This window comes from Tachysurus fulvidraco, chromosome 26, assembly GCF_022655615.1.
Source record: "Tachysurus fulvidraco isolate hzauxx_2018 chromosome 26, HZAU_PFXX_2.0, whole genome shotgun sequence".
Taxonomy (NCBI): Eukaryota; Metazoa; Chordata; class Actinopteri; order Siluriformes; family Bagridae; genus Tachysurus; species Tachysurus fulvidraco.
The window spans coordinates 9,891,976-9,914,505 of record NC_062543.1 but is presented as its reverse complement, the minus strand read 5'-3'; the positions used below and the strand labels follow the sequence as shown (position 1 = coordinate 9,914,505).

Here is a 22,530-nt window from a genome sequence, read left to right as displayed (position 1 = left end):
AAAGACGCTGGGTTGAAGGTTACTTTCAAATAAAATGTTCAATGTCTAATTGAGTCCTCTTCATATTCAATCAAAATTTTAACTTGCTGGCTGCAGCAAGCCAAAAATGGGTCTGTTTCTGTATGTCGGATTTCGCAAGTCGGGAGTTATGACGCATATTTTGAGCGACAAAATAATTAAACACGGTTTATTTTAATGTTACAAAAGCATCATAATCTTAGAATTTCATTTTTTAAAAACTAACTAAAATAAAATACATTTAAATTAAATATTTATTTTCCAAATCTAAGTATACCAAATCTGGTATAAGTGTATTTTGTTATGTTACCAAGACATTGGAAAAGCTTAATTTTTCCTGTAATTAAATAACAAAGATGTCGTTATGTCACTTTTATTAAAATTAGCAGTAAAAAAAAAAAAAAAAAAGTTTTGTTTACCCCTCATTGATCACTTCATGAATAACAGGATTATGTATGTTTAGCATTACTGCTTTCTAACTTTTGGTAATTCATTTTTAAACTTTCATTTTTTGAATTCTGTTTCTATACTTCTGTAAAGATGCTTTGAGACAATGCTGTACATATATATATTGAACTGAAAATGTTATAACTTAGAACAGGGATCACCAAATGGTGGACCGCAGTCCGGATCCGGACCGAGTGACATATTTCGTTCATGCGCAAATAATCTAGTTATTACGACAGGAGCGTCATCAAAAGCCAAGCCAAAAACAGATTGTTTCTGTTCTATACTCCAGAGCAGAAGGTGGCAGTAATGCACATAATTACGCCGGCAGGACAATTAAGATTCAAACTGCTGGCAGGACAGTTACATGACCATTTCTCTCACTAGGAACGGAAGATGGAAAAGGAGTAAGGAGAGGTGGAAAGGAGAGAGGAAAAAGGGAGCTGCTCAAAGCTCTGCACTTTTCTTTTATATAGTAAATTCTGCCCTCTACTGTTTTACTTGAAATGTTTTTTTGCCTAAGGTTCCTGTGTTATTAAATGTAGTTCATGTTTAAAAAAGGGGCAGCTCAAAAGTCTTTTGTTTAATTTTTTTCTTAAAGATTAAAAGCACTTTTATTTTATTCAGAAGATTCTGAATGTTTTACATTACTTGAAATATAGGCCCTAAGTTCAGGCTGCACAAAGCTGTGTTTGCACTTTTTATTTATTTTATTCAGAAGAAATTCAGTGTCTGTTGTCTGTTACTTGACATGTAGTAAAGACAACTACAGTATTGTTTTCCATTCAAGTGCCATACAAGTTCAGACTTTGAAAACACTTGAAATTTAACAATAAATTATATAGAAATGTATGTGCATTATTGATTTTATTAACATGAGGGTACACTATTTTAAGTGACAATATAAGATCCGGACCTTTGCTGGGAAGAAATTTTAGTAACTGGACCTCTTTGAATTTTAATTGAATACCCCTGACTTAGAATACAAGAATGACTTTTTTCACGTCAGTAAGAACATAAAACAAAATAAACTTACCTAAACATAATGAAACCTAATCATATGTGCACTGGCATTTGGCATCACAACCCCAAATATATCAAGAACATTATTTTGAAATGTTTTGATTTGGTTTATATTTATAACTAAATACAAAAGCTACAACCCTCTGTCTGGTAATATATAGTGTGAGCTAGTTAAGTGAACAAAAAGATAATATTTGAAAAGGCAAACCTCACTAATGTGTATATTAGTATAGCAGTATACTTTTTTAATAGCTAAAAGAAAATTCATAATCAATCCAAGGTATTAAAATATGGTCACAGCAAGTCTCCAAATGTGTATTTTTGTTAGATTAGAAAACATCATCTTTATCTACAATGCATTCAATAAATATGGGTTTTTTTTAACATGGTATGAAAAATAAGTACAAAAGAATGATTTTTTTTAATTATATGAGCAGTGAATACAGACTCTCATAGTCACTGTTTCAAGTGTAGAGTACAAATTACATCTAAAACATAAGAACTCACTTGCTGGGATCAGCTCCTTTGAAGTATGCATTAATTGACTCTGTGAATGCAACAGCAATGGGAAGTGAATCCTGGGATGCTAACGTGACAGGGCTGGGTCCACGAGATGTCCCTAGAAGCATAGAAGAGCAAAAAAAGGATCATAACAGGAAAAATCCAAAATACTTATACAGAAATAAAACATACAGTGTAAATTGTTTCATGTTTCCAAATCGACTCAAGACAATCGGATAACAGCCACATTGATCTGACCAATGGTTGCACGTTCTTGCCCTATCCAGGAGGAATAGATTCATATTGAACCAAACCTGTGTATTATTAAGGCTCTCCAACATGGCTGATCAGGAGGAATCCTGATAGGCGAGTGGCTTTAACCATCAAATCGCAAAAATAAGCAACATTAGTGGTTAAGAAATTCTTACTTTGAAGGAAAATATGTTTTAATCGATTGTTCCTGCATTGTTATTGAATCCACAGCAAAACCCTAGTTTTGATTTTGCAATAAACTTAGTTTGGTGGGGTTACAAGACAAAGATGTACAAAGATGCAAAATTCGCACAAAGATGGCATCAGAAAGAAAGTGTTATCATCACAAGCTGCATGCCAAAGCACATGGTAATCAGTGTTGTCCAATTAGAGCAGCCACTGATGTTTATGTTTACATTCTCTAAACAGATCAGCTCATGAACCTTAAAAGTTACCGGTCTAACAATTTCTGGCTGGACTAGTGACTCTGTGAGTCACTAGTCTTTATGACCACTAATCAATAATAAATGTGCATCTGACAAATGATGTTTTATTACATATTAAGAAATTTTTTTTTTTGCCTAGTTAAGACTCATGAAACTTAAATTGTTATTATCTGACCATTGGTTTGTATGTTAGTGTGTAATTTAAAACAACAAAAAAAGAGAGTAATATTTTTACTATGAATCCTACTGAAAGAATCTTATATAAATTACACAAAATAAGATTTAAAAAAATTTCAAGGTGACTTAAATGGCCACATTCACGTCATGGTGTAGCTTGCCATAGTTATATAGAATTTTTTAAAAATATCTTTTCTTAGTTACCACTAATCATTAGGCTAATATTCCATTATGAATATAGTTTTTTTAATACATTGAACAAATTTACACGTGTTTGTGTTTTAATGAATTGAAAAACTATGTGATATGGCAAGTTCTTCACAGAGTACTTTCTAGAGTAAATCTTACACTGGAACATCTGTTTCAGGACACTGAAGATGTGCAATTTGTTTGCTGTCACAAAATTAGTGTTTACTGCCTGGATTTAGTGCGATCTGATGGACTTTCTCTTACTTATCAGCGCAACGACACCCGGCAAATGTGGTGGAGACTGAAAGACCACATGGATATGGAAGAATCCAAATATCAAGAGACAGATTAAATAACTTTCTGAAGCTTGGATAACCTCAGGAAATCATCAGTGAAATTTTAGGTTTTGCTTATACAACTCTTACGAATGGTCAGTACAATGTTGCCCTTATTACATTGGCTTGAGTAGGCTGTGGATAAAATATACCTATTTGCAAAAGGAGCTCCAAGAATGAATTGCAAGGCTGAGAGTTCTTTTTATTTGCAAATCAAATTTTTTTAGCTTGTGAATTTGTGACATATTTGTAGATCGCATTCTATTTAGTTATGGATTTGTTCAATTTCTTTGAATCTCTCTACATTTACTTGTGAATCATAACGTATTTATTTGGAAATATGAAACAATTCAAACCACATAATTGTATGGCATTCAATATCATGCTCAAACCAAAGAAAGATGTTAAACACAGCACGGACAAATGAAAAGAATGGAATTAAGCAGCAATGAGGATATTTAGTAAAGGTCACTTGAAATGCCTGATCAATGAGGAGTCAATAGAGTTAGTTTGTAAGTTAAAATGAACTTTTCCATTCCGCAGCATAATGTATGTTACCTGCAGGGGTTTCACACCTCTTCTCAAATGTTGGCAGTTTCGCCACAAACACATCATCCTCTAACACCATCGATGAAAAAGATGAAATCCAAACCAAAAATTCAAAGAAAAGCAATGATGAAACCCATAGATGAGTGTGAATGTAGTGAATGTATGTACAGCCAGATTTATGAGTAAAAGAATTGATGACGGACATGTGAGGTTGCTTTCCTGAGAATCTTTCTTTCCGTGTGATTTTATGATAGATGTAATGTATTTTACCAAGGAATGAGTGGGAATGGATTTCTCACCGATGGTGGGAGTGTTACTCGCGCTCAGTGAGGCATTAGAGCTCAGAGAGGAGGAGCTTTCGGCCCGTGCTAGAGGTGCAGGACTAGAGTTGGTTGCCACAGAAGGGCTGAACGGACGTGCCTTTTTTATGAAACAAAACAAGAGGTAAACAAATTTGAATGATCTAAAAAGATATTTAGAGATTTAATTAATTAAAATGAGATTTAATTAGCAAGCACATTAAATATAACAATTAACATACCAGTTCTCCAAACACCATAGAAAATAAATGAATGCAATGTTATAGCTAATAACTTATTTGTAATGACCAAAGTGTGGGATTTTTTTCAAGGTGCTGTAATCATTCAAATATCTGAGGAAGACTGCGTATTTAAAGTTTAGCTAATTTTTTACAGCTGACATTTAAAGATGGTAAAATAACACCACATCATTAAATTAAAATAGAAAAGTACCCACAATCTCATTGATGCCACTCAGTTTGACCGCAGGCAGTTTAGGCCGCGATGAGGGTCGAGGAGGAGGAACTATAGCTGCTGTGCCCAAAGGGGTTGTAGGTCTGTTAGAGGGTGGAACTATGCAGAACAAATAGATAAAATAGATGTAAAATAAGGAGTTTCAGTGTTGGCGCAAACTAGAAAACAGGCAACACTTGTAAATGCAAAATATTACACAAGCATGCATCAGAGTACCTGAATCTGAACCAATGTCTGTATATATGAGTGGACAATATGATGCCATTAATTCCCAATAAGCCGCATTTATCAGTCATTTACTAAAGTTGTGTATACAAGTTTCAGAAATGTCTGTATATTCACATGTGTATGTGCCATTTATCAAATCACCTATATATAAGCAAATATAAAGCTCGCTATGTAAATGAAAATGATTTCGTAATTTCTCCCACTTATGCTAGAAACCTTTGCTTTACTGACACGTGATAAGGCTCTGACATGCTCACTATATAAGATTAGTGCTAGAGGTTGAATGTGCCTTGATATATTTGGGAATACCCTATGGATACAACTTTATAATTATTGTTGACTATTATCATGACATGCCTGTATCTGTATCTGTGGAAGATACTGCTCAATGTAGGTTAAGACAAGATCAGACTGGTCACTTTTGTTTTAGTGAAAAGAATTGTAATGTAAATGAAATTCAACCATAGATAAAACTTAGGGCATGCATGGGACTAAAACAGGATCATTTTTTCAGCAGAATTAATGCTCAAAAGAAGATGCCATGGCAAACATTAATAATATGTTACGTTCCTTCGTATGTGCAACTCTTCTAGTAATATCAATTATTTTTTGGAATGCAACTTAAAATGTAAGTTTGGCTTATGTTACAATTAGTAACAAAGACATGGAAAGGGTTAAAACTAATAAATCATGAGAGGGACTCATTTTGGGTTCACTTTTACCCACCCTTATGAGCCCACTCAAATACTGTATACAGTCATTGGTCACAATCTTGCCAAACAAAAGAAAACAAACAAACCTTAGAAAATTGGACAAACCAGAACATGCAAAATTACAAGGCAACATTTTTTTTTTTACAGTGCAAGTTAATTGAAAAAACAAACAAACAAACAAACAAACAAAAAAAAAAAAACAAGAAATAAGAACCAAATGCAAAAAAGTAACAACAAAAAAATTATATAGTATGAACTATATATTACAACATGATTATAAAAAAACATTAACATAACTAAACAAATCAGCAGGATTGCATTTTGGCCCCTAAAAAATATTAGCTAGTTAAAGTTCACACCCGAAACTGGCAACAGCAGCAGTCCCCAGTCTATTCTAGACAGTAGCAACAATAAGCTAGCTAATCTGTTTTTAATAATCTCTAAATTATTATTATTATTATTATTATTATTATTATTATTAATATTATTGTTGTTGTTGTTAATAATAATAATATTACTAACTATAATAATAAGAAAATTCTGGTTCATATTTATTTCATTCTTCTTTCTTACAATCTAGTATACATTTATGAACCCATGTTAATTGCATCACTCATTCATACAAAGCATTACTTTGTGCTCTAAAATGCTGTCATGCTTTGCATAATTATTCTTTAGCATTACCATCCTGCATATGGCCAGCTGTTGGTGTCATGGCATGGTCTTCCATCCAAGACAGGGTGCTTTCCTTCTTCTGGCCCATACTAATAAAGGGATCTGCAGGTTTGCTGGATGGGGTTTTGGCATAGTGGGAAATAGGCACTGTCCAAGCTCTTTCCTGGTTAGCCCAGGTTAGCCCACCAAATGGCACAAAAGCCACCAACTGGTTCTGAGTCCAAGAAGAAAGTAGATCGATACTGGTGTTGGGAGTATCAGCATCCCCATGATTTTTGAGATAAGGAGGAGTGCTCATGGCTCTGGGTTGGGATGGGGGGATGGGAATGAAAAACTCTTCTGTGATTATAGAGGAGGGAGGAACAAGCAACGGAGAAAGCAATAGAGGAATTTTATTCACAGCTGAAACACAGGCTCTTCAAACAACCATCGATGCCAATTAAATATGGATTAATCAAGCTATGAACCAGAGTACAGTAGTAAGACTGCTTAGGTCTAGATGGGGAATTAAAATGATACCCTGAATGGGTGATTCTTGAGAGATGTATGCTCACTTCCACTGCCCTCTAAAAAAGTCATGAATAAATGTATGTGCAGCTGTTATTATTATTAAGAGACAGATTTGGCCATCAATAATGTATTCAGTATACACATAAAGTTGAATACCTCCTTACACTATCCATAACCGACTGCCACAGACAACCTACTGCTGAAAACAAAAATGTAAGTACTAAATGGAGGCATTCTGTTTCATCACAAAAATGAACAGGTTGAGTGGAAAATGGATAGTGAAATTACTAAAACATTAAGAACAACAACTAGCCAATAAACAAAATGCACTTTTTGTTCAACCTAGACACATAAATTCTATTTATATATATGAATCTTAATTACCAACAAGACCGAATATAAAACTCAATGCTCCTCAGGAAGTATTGACATGTAAAAGCAAAACATCCTTGAAAAGCATTTAATTTAGTAATGTGATATAGGGTTACAAACTTGAAAGTATAAGCAAGGGATGTGCAAGTAAGTTTATTACTTATCTGTTCATTAACACATTTATATTTAGGAATTTATATCAGGAAATGAAAGCTGAAATTCTGATCTGCTGTCTCATATTCATCCTTTAATCTCAAAACCAAAAGTTTTTAGTGTATAGCAAAAACAAGAGAATGTTCTTTGCTGTCCTCACTTTTCAAAGGGAGTGTTTAGAAAATAAACAGAATAAAAATAATCTGAAAATTAAAATCAAAAACTGAATAACTATAATCCATGGACATATGAACATAAGAGATGTTCAAACTATTTTGACAGAAGTCAGATATAATAAGAGTACTGTTTGGTAGGTTTTCAGGACCATTAAAGCCCGTGTTAAGTCTCCAATGTTAACTGCTGAGGACGAATAAAGGCAAGACATTTTCACCAGCATGGACACAATATCAATAATGCATTAGGTTTAGATTAAGGCAATTTCCTAAAAACTGAAAAACGGAGGAAGAGAGCGAATGACTTACCATCCGGTTATGTGCATTAAAATGTGGGTTAAAAGACTATGTGCTCTTGACTTGAGGGTAAAAACAGAATTTCCTGACTTATGGTAATTCTGTTTTATTTCAAAAGCTTTTTTAAAAAAACAAACAAACAAACAAACAAATAAATAAATAAACAAACAAGCAAACAAACAAACAAATAAATAGATAGATAGATAGATAAATAAATAACCCAAAATATTATTTTTATAACAGGCCGATTTAGCCAAAGATGTACTAGCCCATATTGAATATTTCAATAGAAAAAAAGCCAGCAAATAAATGATAAATGCACAATACTAATACCTGACATTTCAGACATGGTCCTTTAATCCTACATTTTACATGATCAAGATCTGTCTTATATTGTGAAGACAGAGATTGACTGACACTCTTAGAAACTCAAGAAACACCTATTCAATATTACATTTCTTCATTCTAAATTTAATTTCTGGCACATTGTATTTTCTTTGTATATTTGTTTTTTTTTCACCCTCACATATTTATTCTTTCATAAAAAAAAATGGCATGAACACCATAAAATTATCAGGGGCACATCACTGGTTTGCTCACAGAGCAAAGCCTTGTGTACTAGACACACAAGAGGTATGAGGACACATCTCCATTCTTGACTGCTAGTGCTCAATTTTTTTTTAATTAATATTATCATTACTATTATCAGAAAATGACCAGTGTTACCTGCAGAGGAAGACACAGAGGAAGGGGCACCAGAGAGATTGGGACCAAATGGATCCAAAGACAGCAGGTCATTGCTGGTCAGTCTACTAATAGAAAAAGTTGGTGATTAAAAATATTGAGACCACTGAATATTTCTCCTCTAGCTATGCTCATAATAGATTATTATATGCTGTAAAAATAAAAATGAAAAAATAAACTCAATTGAGTGTTAGAGTCCCTTACTTTTGGCTTACTCTATAATAGGTTATAGGTAACTTGAGTAAGCCCAAAAAAGGAAACAAATCTTGTTTTTGTCCATTTTAAATGTGATACACCCTTACTCTGTATATGACGCTTGCTGTGTTCTGGACCTTCCCAACTCATCATCTGAGGGAGAGAATGCACTCTAGTTAATAGGAGCAGCAAAATTGTTTGTTTAATTTCCTCACAGCTGTTCACTTCAATCCCTTATAAGGCAGAAAATATTTTGGGGCCTGCTGCAAACAAAGTGTGGTATACAGTATGAAACTGTAATGGTCCATTCATACCATAAGATATAAATATTATGAATATAAAACATTCATATTATTCACATAGACATTCATATCATTGCACTGGTTTAGTGTACTTGTACATGTAATGATTACACTCACTCAATCCCCGACCAACTTAACTCCTCTATATTCAAATACCTTCAACAACACTGCCCCACCCCAAAACTACACCAAATATTCCTTCCTTCCACCAAAAGTCCTTAAACTATAGACACGAGTGGTGGTTAACACCCAGGTTGTGTAATTTTTCAACCATTCTGCTGAAGGTTAAACAGAACAGTCAATAAGTAGCATCCTGTCACTTACTATTTAGAATGAAACTACAGTGTGAAGGGCAGTTGCATTGCTGTTTTTAATACAAATTATGTCTCTGTGGGTATAGTGCTGTATATGGGTGGACCGTAGGACCTCCAGGCACTAGCTGTGAGTGCAATTGGACTGTAATCAGCTTGCACATTTCATTTCCATTTCCTGCATTTGGCAGACACTCTTACGTTACGTTAATATTACGTTGTTTCATTTTTATACAATTGAGCAATTGAGTGTTAAGGGCCAGGGGCCCAAAAGGGGCAGCTTGGTGGACCTGGGATCGAACTCACAACCTTCCGATTGGTAGCCCAACACCTTAACCACTCGGCTACCACATGCCCACATACCACATTCTTGGCAAAGCTTGTAGTGAACTCCTTTGCCAACTTGGGTATTGTGCCAGGGCCAGGGGCTTTCATTGCCCCAATACCCACCAACACCGATCCTCCGATATATGTGAAACATCAGTAAAGTTTAGAGTAAATCCCTGACCACTAAAAGCTGTTCACCAAATCACAGCAGTTGTTCTTGTTTTCTCACTCGGTCTGACAAAATGTGCTTTGAGTAACTATAGTAGCTCCACAGTGAGATGGTTCTGCAGTTAAGTGTCACAGAATGAAGATGGAGTCAAACGCAAGCGCATATGATTTATTACGTATAGCACAACTAAAACAAAATAAACTGTGAAAACCAAGAACCACACAATGAACTGTGATTACAAGACAAGAGGCGTACAGAATAGAGCTGTTGGCACACACAGCAACAAATAACTATAAGAACAGCCTGACCATGAGACACTGAAAACCTAGAACTTAAAATGTGAACATGATATAGTGAGACACAGGTGAGAGTGAGGTGTGACCTGATGGAGGTAGAAACTGTAGGCATATACAATTTGGCACTAAACTGCCTGGAACCCCCAAAACAAACAAATCAAACAAACAAATAAATAAATAAATAAAACAAAATAAATCTGCTGAATCCATTTGTCAGTCAAGCGTTCTGTAATGGGATGAAGATGGAATAAGATCTTCAAAATCTATAACAGCAACAATTACAGCAGTACATTCTCTTGTCATATGCTTCTTATTGTAAGGTACTACATCTGGGGAGTCTGGAGTGTTAATGTACAAGTTTGTTTACATTGTAATAATAGATTTTACTTGTAATCGCCCTGCATGGGTTTCTGTGTTGCTATGAGCACTTTTTCTGTTTTGTTGATCAGTGCACTTGCGTTGGTAATTAAAACACTCAGCATTGAACTGAGTGCAAAGCTACTGCATCTATACACACTGCCATCTTGCTCTCAGTCTCTATCTATCTGCCTTGTTTCACCGTTTCTGATTTATGCCTATTTGTTCATTTGAAATGTTCAAAATCAACCAATTATGTGTCAATACTCCAATACATAATAGTGCAGGTACTGGTAAAGGTCAGTTCCCCATTTAAAATTAGATTGGGGAAAATGAAGGACAAAAACAGGAATCTATGGTTTCTAAAGGCACAAAGACTGAAAAAGGCTAGTTAATACAAATGTTTGGTGTAGTTCAAAAGCTGCATTTTGAAGGATACTTCTGGGAAGGACTATAGCTCAACCATAACAAACTTGTTATAGAGGTAAAAACTAGATGATGGTTTTCAAATTTAACAACCAGATCCGATTGGAAGTAATGCCCCATTAGATGCCACCAAAGACACTTTCAGTGCAAGGGAACTGTATGGGAGAGACTTTCTAGGGCAATGTTTAACCTCTATACCAAAGCCAAGTCAGTGCATTGTGGTTCTTCCTGGTGAAGCCCCATGAATCTTGGTTGGAATCGTCACCCTGAACTGAATTGTGTGTCTGTAAAAATGGCATTTTCACTAGAACTCACATCAAAAACAAAGAAAAAAGTGGGATAACTGAATACTTTGTTAACAAGCTTGTCAGTGTCATAACACACATTTTATAACCCAATCAACTGACCTTGTAGAATTCCAAGAACATACTGTTTTACTTAGTAGACTAAAGAAAAGCTTTATGGGAATGATGGGAGGAGGAAAAGAATAACTACTCACTGGACTGGTTCCTCCTCATGTGGATCTGGCAATGAAAAGACAAATTATAAGAGTTATGAAAATAAAGGACATGAAGCATTGTGTCTCCACATACATTTATAAAAAACAGTCCTCCCAGGGTGCAAGCACACACGCACACACACACACGCACGCAGACACACACACATACACACACCCCTTGCTATGTTTGTGAGGGCCAAAATAACCTAAAAACTTAATATATTGGGTAGGCTTTTAAACCCTCAATAAGGATGATTTGCTGGATGGAATGAACTACAAATACAAAAGAACAACCTAGGAAGCAAAAAACGCAATTTGTGTCAGTAAAAATATATGACAATTTTAACATGAAACCAGAGAAGGGTGGTATTTGGGGTAAATATGATCTGCAAAAAGCTTGGGGGAAAAGCTCTAGGTTACAAGGCTCTAAAGGTGAATTGATGTGATTCTGTTTGATGCACAACTTGGATTGCAGAAAAACAAAGTGAAAAATTCCAAATGTGATAAGATGATGTATAAATCAATGGTAAAAACTGCTGCTCAAATTTAGAACAAGTACAATGAATTTTCAAGTCTGTTCAATAAGCAGAAGGCAGCTGAGAATGCAGACAGTGTCATGCTAGAATCTGTGAGATGAGGATGAAGGAAAACAGCAAAAAGCCTTGCTTCTGGTTACTGGAATAAAGAATACACAAAGAAGTTAAGGTAATGTAAATGTAAGTAAACTGTGCTATAGCCAGTGCAAAGACTACTAGACTCTTTTTATAACATATTAATTGCTTCCGAAACATAGGAACAAAACAAAAATGTGTGAAAAGATACTAAATGAGAAAAAACTGTTATATTAAATCACTTCTCTCCCGACTAAGGTGAAATCTCTCTTTTCTGGGTTCAACCAACACTGTTTTGATGAATAAGTATTTGATTCTGCATTACACTAAACTACTTAAATGTGATGCAAAACCAAGTGATACTTGAATTAACTTGAATAAAAAAAATCCAAGGAGGCATTTCATTAATGAAAAACAAGCTCTACAGAATTCCTGCCCAGATTAAAGAAAACAGTTCAGAAAAAAGCTCCCATTAGCTCTCCATATGATATATAAACACTCCTGTCAAGGAACAGAAACAAGATATGCTAGATGGTTAGCACTGCTGGAAACGTCGACTGATCATTGAGACAGGACCAGCAAGAAACACTGCAACTAAACTCTCTGAATTTATAGATCATGATGATCATGACTGCTCCAAATGACTTCAGTGACTAAGGAGGAAAGATGAGAGACAGCACAATCTGGCAACAGAACAATTAACTAGAACTGTGCACAAATGAAGGTGGTAAGTGGAGAAGGAAAGACTGGATTGGCAGCAGAAAATGTTGCTCTGGAAAGCTTGCAGCTTCATGGAACATTCTTCATAGCTCTTACAATGTTTGTCATCAACTGCTCAATCATGGCTTTGCAGAACTTCATATTTTAACTTATTTAACACATCTATTTAACAACATCAGGAAATGAAAGCTGAAATTCTGATTTATAATCTCATTTTCAACTTTTGCTTAGAGACAACATCTTCTAGGAAAAACTAAACACCAATACTTTCAGAGGGGGCCGTATTAGGTCGGTTTTCACACATTTAGTCAGAGAGGATGGTAGAACAATTGTGTAACAAGGACGAATCCAAACTAACTATACTGCTGTATTTCTCCTTCTGAAAATTATTAATCTACTAGGAGATCCTGTCTCCAGATTTATCTTTCCATTCTTTGCATTTGACAGAAGCATGTGGTTAGCACCTTAATGTCTGCTTATATTTTAATGCCCAGTATTTCTGTCTATACTGTATGTGGCCCTGTATACATGTCTTACCGTAGTAGAGGGGGAAAGGGTTATGTTTCCAATAGAAGCCTTCAGCTCGTCAATAGAGGCTTTTTGCTGCTGTGTGCCACTGTTGGGCTGCACAGGTTTGATTTCCACATGAAATTTTCTGCGCTCATCTTCTTCATCTGAATCACTGGATGATGAGTTGTCTTTGGTATGTGGATGGAATCATTAAGGAATAGGTTTGCAAAGTGGGAGAAAATATCCAGAAAATTTCTGGTAAATATTAAACTTTATCTGGGGAATTTTGGAAATATTCCAATTCGGGAATTTATGGGAACTAATTAGAAATTTGGGGAAATGTAATGCAATGCACAGATATAAATAATTAGTTGGAATATTTTGGAATAAAATATTGTACAATTACTAGAACCTTGGTACTGTAGCTCATGTATGTTACTAAAAACAGAGAAGAAATGACAAATATTTTCAAGGAAAATTTCAGACGGACTCCACATAATGGAGTGTTTTTGATTCCATAACATATACAGTCCTATATATCCCCTAATGACAACATCACAACCACATAGAAATACATACAGTAGGTATAACTAGAAGTAATCAATATGGCCAAAGCAGTAACTAAAACAAAATAAACTGTGAAAATCAAGAACCATACAATGAACTGTGATTACAAGATAAGAGGCGTACAGAATAGAGCTATTGGCACACACAACAACAAATAACTATAAGAAGAGCCTGAGTACCTTTAGGTGGGCTTATGTGGATAAAGGATATCATTTTCATTGAATTCCGGTCTGATACAAAAGCCTTCTTCATCAACCTGAGGCACATTCTGGGACATAACAGTGATGATTAAACACTATATTAATTTTTCCTCAAACAAATATTGCAATAGCACAATTAATGCATTTTGTTCATTATTACACAGACAATTTTGACCAAAACTCACAGCATTTTGAAAATCTATAGGTCCATAGTTATCGGCGGGAGCTCCATTGGCAGTGTTCTGTTCAAAGGTTAAATATAAAAATTCTGTTTAAGTATATGCGTACATTACAAGATATGGTCAGCTTAATATTTAAAAAAAAAAACTGAACAGGAATGTCTAAGCAAAAGTCTACTGCATGCACCATTCCTGTAGATTTGTTGTAATGTCATGTAATTTTACATTTCTCTGTATTTATTCATTTCTATAGCACTCATAGTCCCACATTTTCCCATTTACTTTTTATGTAATTAATAAAGTACTATGAAAGTACTATGAAGTTCTAATAATACAAAAAACAACAACAAAGGAAACACAATCAGTATAATTTAAGCATTGTTTCACAAATAAAACATAAGGAATACTTACAGTAGTTTCAACTTCTGTAGATTCACTGAGTTAAAGGAAAAAGAAATCATAATTACTTTAAGAAGAAATTAATGATAGTATTAAAGAAAACATTTACAGTTCATTCATAAAGCCAAAGTCCTAAATGCAATAAATTATTTAGTTAGGTAATTGACTACAATATGCAAAACAAAAAATTGTTCTCATTTTACGTGGAATCTGTATCCTTGTCTTTTCTTCGTCCTGGAATTGCAAAGGGCTTTCTCTTTCGAGGTTTGGCAGCACCTAGAAGCACAAATCATACAGTGCAATGTCAAGACATATTCTGACCAGCAGTAATATACACAAACAATCTTTAGCAAAAGCAAAAGAACTGCGTATTGCGCAGGGCTTTATATAGACATTCAGACATGATGCCAAATTGCGTGACAAATGTATGACAAAAACAACAAAGAATTGGCCTTGTTATACCATACTTTAAAAAGAAGCTTTCTCTGTCTCTCTCTTTCTCTGACATGCACATATTTTTTTCCATTACTAATTTTGTTAATTAAATCACAATCAGAAAATTAGAAGTGATGAACCATGGAGGTTTGTCTGTCTCCAACAAACACACAAAAAATGATGTAAAGCCACCAGAACAGGGGCTGACACAAGCAACTATCCCATAAAAATCCCTGAAATATATTAGTGTCTAGGACAAGTCCATCAAATCTGGAAGAGTTTCTTTCCACAAGCTGTCAGGACCCTCTGTAAATAAACCACCAGCTAAGTATCTGCCTCTGAATGGACACAACCCCACCACACATCAGCTACTTTCCACTAACACTGTCTCCTAATCTTTGCTAAACCCAAGACACAAATACAGACTCAGGACTGTCCGTATTACTTGTCAGTTACTACACAAGAGTAATTTTAGTTCTATATATCAGGGACTACTATGATGCCCTTATCAACACCCATTATACCACTGTGCTCTTTAAGAACTTGTGTTGCATTTATTCTAATGTCCCATTCTGACTGTATTTATTTTACCCACATAATTGTATGTCTATTGTGCAATGGTAATTTTTTATTTTTTTTTTTGCAATGTACTGTCACTTGTGTACACTGCTGTCTAAGACATTTGTCTAAGGCCTTGGTGAATAACATTCCTTTCTATTTGGCTAGAATGACTCAAACTCTCTAATCTCTAATGAAACTAAATCAAGGCCTGTGGGCCACATATTTCACTTTTTTCTTAAACATTATGTAATTAGATGTAATTAGAACAGCTACTCACTGTATTGCATTTGAGAGCTCACTGTACTACATGCTGAAATGCTGCATAAAGTCATTTTAACTTGCAACCTACCATCAAACACTGTTACTGTATTAATAACATATACCTTAAAAGATACAGTGAGGAAAATAATTATAACACCTGCTGATGTTTGCCCAGTGGCAAAAAATGATCAGTCTATAATTTTAATGTTAGGTTTATTTAAATCAGTAAGAGACAGAATAACAACAACAACAAAAAAGTTGATTTGCATTTTATTGCATGAAAAAATTATTTGATCCCTTCGTAAAACATGACTTAGTTCTTGGTGGCAAAACCCTTGTTAGCAATCACGGAGGTCAGACGTTTCTTGTAGTTGGCCACCAGGTTTGCACACGTCTCAGGAGGGATTATGTTACACTTCATTTTGCAGATCCTCTCCAAGTTTCGAGTCTGACATTTGGTAACTCGAACTTTCAGCTCCCTCCACAGATTTTCTATGGGATTAAGGTTTGGAGAGTGGCTAGGCCACTCCAGGACCTAAATGTGCTTTTTCTTGAGCCACTCCTTTGTTGCCTTGGCCATGTGTTTTGTGTCATTGTCATGCTGAAATACCCATCCCTGAGTGCTCCTAATCTCAGCTCATTACCTGTATAAAAGACACCTGGGAGCCAGAAATCTTGCTGATTGATAGGGGATCAAATACTCATTTCACTCATTAAAATGCAAATCAATTTATAACTATATTGGAATACGTTTTTCTGGATTTTTTTTTGTTATTTTGTCTGTCACTGTTAGAATAAACCTACCATTAAAATGATAGAAATATCATTTCTTTGTCAGTGGGCAAAGGCAAACAATTTTTTCCCCCCACACTGTAAATAAAATACCTTTACAACATTTCCACTAAAATGATTAAATGCTTGTTCATAATAGAAGAAAATGAAACTTTATCTCTTGTAGATACTGCTCTATCTTACTTTTCCTCTGCAGTAAACCTCCAGCGGGCTAATTCAGCAGCAAAAATATGTAATTAAGCAAAGCACTGCGCTCATTAAAAATTGCAGTCAGTATAATGTTATCCAATAGTGCATATATTATTACAAAATAGGTTTCTATGTATTAAAAATGTTATATTATCAGAGCCTTGTTAATTGGGGCTAATCAAGTTTTAATAAGTTGTTAAATAAGAAGCTATGTAAGTTTATACATAATTTGTGTAGATTATGGGCATTGAAAAACTGGCCATAAAAAAATGGCCAAAAATTGTTGACATGCCCTGGGTAGAACTTAAATTAAATAATGGGCAAAAAAAAATGTAAATTTTAAAAATTATTTACATGTCCGGACAGTTTAAAGGCACACCTAACCAAGTTAATCTAAATTTACCACACAGAATTTAAATTGAGTCTTGCTCTTCACATGACTTCTACATCAGTGCTGAAATAATTGCTGCTGAATTCCATGAGATGGCACCAGAATGTAATTTGGAAAGAGGACGTATGTAATGCGTAATGCATAGATGGCATCAGTTTTCAACCACAGCAGGTTTCCCCAGATTGTCACACATGCAGTATTTAAAAGATGTACACCAAATGTACACAAGTCTGCTAGCCAATGAAAAGATGATCTTTTTCGTCTGCTGTGAACATGCTTACATCAGCATATACTACACGGCTCATGTCAGGGAACATAAACAAGTACAAATCAACATGCTACACTTGCCAACATTCAGTGAAATTCCATAAACTCTGGTACAGGGGGCACGTGGAGTCTCATTTCCAGCTCAATGTCTCCCGACTGCCGCATGTAACAGGCACTGAGAACAATCAGTGTCTTTATCTACTGCTGTGGTCAATGCTGACTCTTCTCTTGCAGATGAGCTGAATATATTCCTTACATGCTTCAAGATTAACTATGCTCGCATTAGCCAGCTCTGCTGAAAATGAGTGCACAATTCTCACAACACAGGATTTGGAAGGCGTTGAAGTGTGTGAATATCAGAAAATCAGCCTGGCATTTCTGGCTTTGTACTGAGATTCCGCACCTACCAGCTTACTGTCTTGTTCGCCTCTATCTTTAATGAGTCACAGATAAGACTGTGGACCACAACAGATCCACTGAGGTGAAGCCAACAGGCTTTAAAAAAAAAAGTACTCTTGCCTAAATGACTATAGTCCTGAATCCCTCACCTTGATAGTCATGAAGGTTTTTGAGAGATTCCTTTAAAATTTAAATTGTTCCTCCATCCCTGACACTATTAACACACTCCAGGTTTGCCTACCATGTATGGTATCTCTCACATCCTCCACACCAGCCTCACCCACACCGACAACAATAAGGTGAATTATGGGAGGCTGCTGTTTTCAGCCTTCAATTCTACCCACACAGGCTGGTCTCCAAGCTCAGAGCCCTCGAGCTTAACACATGTCCAAATTAAAAAATCCCTTAGGATACCAAAAAGACACATTTCCATAAAAACTCACTGCAATTTTGCACACTGCTCTTTACTGTTACTTCTCTACTTATTACTAACTACTTTACTGTAACTCACCTGCTTGTTAAATATATCACTTTTCATTCTGGAATATTTGCACTTTCTTAACCATAACATACTGCACATCACATTCTATTACCGCGTCGTGGCTCTTAAACTTAGATGACATGCAGGTTGTATACTGTATATAACTTTGTATGTGACAAATAATATCTTGAATCTCATCAACTGCTTTGTGCAAAGGGCAAATTGTATTTTTGTTTGCCCTGTCTGTTGCTTTTGTTGATGAAGCAAAAAGAAATATTAGTTTCCAGATGTCTCCTGTACTGCTTTAAGCCAATTAACAATAAAAAAGTGACATACCTTCCGTAGTAAGAGAAACAGTACATTCTTCAAAGTCAATGGGTCCTGTAAGAATACACAGCAAATATAAAATTAGGAGGTGGTGAAGTTTTGAAATGTATTTGGTTGAGGCCATGCAATTTAAAATTCCATACAATTCAGAAATACACATAATGATAGATTAATTTGAATACAGACGACTGTACGTACTTTCTTGGGGGAACTGCTGAAAAATTACAATTTTGCAATTTTTAATGTAAAAATTAAATAAAAAAAAAGCCATACAATGAAAGTACATTTTAAAATCCATCCTTTTTTTGAAACAATAAACAAACTACACATTTTTATTAAAATGCTGTTCAATTTAATGAAAACATATGAATTCATTTTATCAATTCATTATATATTATCAGTAGCCTAAAGCACAAGCTATTTTCATCAAAAGTTTTCTGTGAATAATTGTTTAAACCGAATAAAAGGAAAGACATTAAAACATCTTTTTTCTAAATGTCAGAAATAAAAGAATGAATAAAAGAAAATAGACCTACTTCTGTGACTAAGAGTAAAGAGAGGGCAGATGGCTGGAGCAAATATTTTAGTTTTTACATGCAACAAAGACTCTTTTTTTTCCCCACTACTGGAGCTGAAAAAAGACTGCATTGGGGACATTTTTGTCTTTTTTTAACATTCCCAAAAAATTAAAAGAATATACTGCAGCTGATATCACAAGGATACAGTAGCCGCTCTGTAAACCCTGAGAACAAGCAAGTCACAACTGATGCACTATTAGTTTCTCTGCATGTTCTTACTCACTGCAATATATAGTTCATGCTATCAGCAGCTAGACTAACACAATCACTATAAAAAATTATAGCCGGTGTTCTAACCATTTGTCCGATGTTATCTTTCTTTTGTAGAATGCATTTCTGTCTTTATAAAACAATATCAAATGCATTTTGTGTTATCTTTGTGTCCATAGAACATATCTGAAATATCAGAAAACATGCTCACTTATGAGCTGAAAATGTCTCCAGCTTTAAAGCACACACCTTTGACACACTATTTTCACGAAATCATGTAACATTTTCATATGCAAACAACGTGTGGCCAATTGTGTACGTCAACAGCCAAGAGTTGAAAATTGAAATTGAAAATTTCTGACTTTAGGCAAGATCAGTTGTTTCTTGTAGCAGTTAGTGTGTGTAAGTAAAGCAGAAACAGATCACTGTGTGGCTCCTTATTTATCTACTTCACATATCTGACTAACCTGAATGAATTTGCAGTCTGAATACCAGCGATATTTTTTTACACCAGAATAGCAAATGGAAAGGGTGGAAGGATCAGTCTGGATATTGGATCTTTACAGTAGATGAATTTTATTTGCAGAATCTTCTTCAGATAGAGAGATATGGCAGTGTAGTCAGAGTTTGGTTTTTAGCCTTGTCACATAGCTTCTATACCTTCCTGTCAACCTAAATATTTAAAAGCCTACCCACTGTATTACGTTTTTAGGTTATTTTGGCCCTCACAAGCAAATCAAGGTGTGTGTGTGTGTGTGTGTGTGTGTGTGTGTGTATGTATGTGTGCGTGTGTGTGTGTGTGCTTGCACCAAATTTAATTTTACAAGCTTGTCTACAACTGTGTTGGAGTGATGTTGTTCTCTTGAGACTAATAAACTGTAGTATGCATCATATCGGTATATTTAAGCTTAAATATTTTGGAAAAAGTCAATAAATTTCTTGTGGTTTTGACTCCTGTCTGTATTATTGTGCGTGTTTGTGTGTGTTTGTGCGTGTGAGTGTGTGTTTGTCTGTGTGCGTGTCTGTGTGCAAGATGTTACCTGGCCTTTCTCTGCCGGTCCCTTTGTTCTCGGCAAGTTTATGTAATAGACTTTCCAAAGATGTGTTTTCCATGTTAATCACAAACTCTTTCTGCACCTTCACAATGAAACAAATGGAGCTTATAGTTAGACAATAAATTGGTACATAGTAATCACTCATTCATTTATTATTTTACTATATTCTGCTTACAGGAAAAACAAGTGAATTATAGTACAAAGTTTAACCCAGGCTTAAGAAAAATGGGAACCCTTGAGCCATCAAAATGGCACAGTAGAGCCAGATTGAGCACTGATGTTAAGAAAACTGTTGATCTAGTGATCAACAGTTTTCTTAACATCAGTGCTCATACATCAGAATATCCCTCTTATTTGACTAGTCATATCAGTTTATAGATGTAAATGGACGTAAAGTTTGGTGTTCCATAAAGTTCTCTTTTAGACCCACTGCTTTTTTGTTTCAGCAAAGCTGAGAGCAGTATTGTAATGTAACGAAGTAAAAATACTATATGACCGGAGCAGGAGTTTGCCTGCAGTAAGTCAGACTTGTTCCTGGTGCATGTTGGACTCCGGCAGGGCTGCCCTTTGTCACCGGTCCTGTTCATTATTTATATGGACAGGATTTCTAGGCGCAGTATGGGGGCCGGGGATTTCGTCTCTGCTTTTTGCAGATGATGTTGTCCTGTTGGCTTCCTCAAATCAGGACCTCCAGGGTGCACTGGGATGGTTTGCAGCCGAGTGTGAAGCGGCAGGGATGAGAATCACCACCTCCAAATCCGAGGCCATGGTTCTCAGCCGGAAAAGGGTGGCTTGTCCCCTTCAGGTTGGTGGAGAGCTCCTGCCTCAAGTAGAGGAGTTTAAGTATCTTGGGGTCTTGTTCACAAGTGAGGGAAGGATGGAGCGGGAGATCGACATGAGGATCGGTGTATCTTCTGCAGTGATGCAGTAGATATACCGGTCTGTTGTGGTCAAGAAAGAGCTGAGCCGCAAGGCAAAGCTCTCTATTTACCAGTCTCTACGTTCCTACCCTCACCTATGGTTGAACCCTCATGAGCTTTGGGTCATGACCGAAAGGACAAGATCCCGGATACAGGCGGCCGAAATGAGTTTCCTCCGCAGGGTGGCTGGGCGCTCCCTTAGAGATAGGGTGAGAAGCTCAGTCACTCGGGAGGAGCTCAGAATAGAGCCGCTGCTCCTCCACATCGAGAGGAGTCAGCTGAGGTGGCTCGGGCATCTGTTCCGGATGCCTCCTGGACGCCTTCCTGGGGAGGTGTTCCGGGCATGTCCAACCGGGAGGAGGCCCCGGGGAAGACCTAGGACACCCTGGAGGGACTATGTCTCTCAGCTGGCCTGGGAACGCCTCGGTATTCCCCCGGAAGAGCTGGAGGAAGTATCTGGGGAGAGGGAAGTCTGAGCATCCCTGCTTAGACTGCTGCCCCCGCGGCCCGGTCCCGAATAAGCGGTAGAAAATGGATGGATGGATGGAAGGACTTTTGCCATTTAATAATACCATAGCTTTTGGCTTACTATGTAGTCATATAATATATAATATAAAACTCTTCTTGTTTTAAATTCTCACCGAGGGCTAAAACCCCTAAAGATGAAATCCTAGAACTGCCCCTGCTCTTAAGCCTACCGAAAATCACTGAAATTTTACTTTTTACTTTTACTTCAAATACTTAAGTACATTAAATATCAGAAAATTACTTTTGATACTTAAGTACAGTAAATATCAGATACTTTAAGACTTTTACTTGAGTAGTATTCTAAAAGGTGACTTTCACTTCTACCAAAGTCTTTTTCTAGTACGATACTTGTACATTTACTCAAGTATTGCTTTCTATTACTTTACACAACACTGGCTGAGAGGCACCAGCTTAATAAAGTTAAAGAATAGGTAAAAGACGTTAGACAATGGATGCCTATTTACTTCCTCATACTTTAATCTGAGAAGACCAG

General features: G+C 35.8%; 1 protein-coding gene across 8 annotated transcripts in view; it reads right to left on the bottom strand.

The window, feature by feature from the left end:
- The window catches only part of fcho2 (FCH and mu domain containing endocytic adaptor 2), a 47,200-nt gene that overhangs the window by 6,368 nt on the left and 18,302 nt on the right, over window positions 1-22,530 (bottom strand). Inside the window, exons 8-22 of one of the 8 annotated variants that reach the window (XM_047809112.1) lie at window positions 20,575-20,671; window positions 18,755-18,800; window positions 14,847-14,915; window positions 14,656-14,680; window positions 14,251-14,307; window positions 14,076-14,133; window positions 13,326-13,495; window positions 11,458-11,482; window positions 8,878-8,923; window positions 8,558-8,643; window positions 6,336-6,665; window positions 4,694-4,809; window positions 4,237-4,357; window positions 3,947-4,006; window positions 1,996-2,107 (exon numbers count right to left, since the gene is read on the bottom strand). In XM_047809112.1, the coding sequence (XP_047665068.1) occupies window positions 1,996-2,107; window positions 3,947-4,006; window positions 4,237-4,357; window positions 4,694-4,809; window positions 6,336-6,665; window positions 8,558-8,643; window positions 8,878-8,923; window positions 11,458-11,482; window positions 13,326-13,495; window positions 14,076-14,133; window positions 14,251-14,307; window positions 14,656-14,680; window positions 14,847-14,915; window positions 18,755-18,800; window positions 20,575-20,671 (1,418 nt within the window). Of the gene's footprint in view, window positions 1-1,995; window positions 2,108-3,946; window positions 4,007-4,236; window positions 4,358-4,693; window positions 4,810-6,335; window positions 6,666-8,557; window positions 8,644-8,877; window positions 8,924-11,457; window positions 11,483-13,325; window positions 13,496-14,075; window positions 14,134-14,250; window positions 14,308-14,655; window positions 14,681-14,846; window positions 14,920-18,754; window positions 18,801-20,574; window positions 20,672-22,530 lie in introns of all 8 variants that reach the window. The other 7 variants (XM_047809110.1, XM_047809111.1, XM_047809113.1 and 4 more) reach the window with 7 other exon arrangements.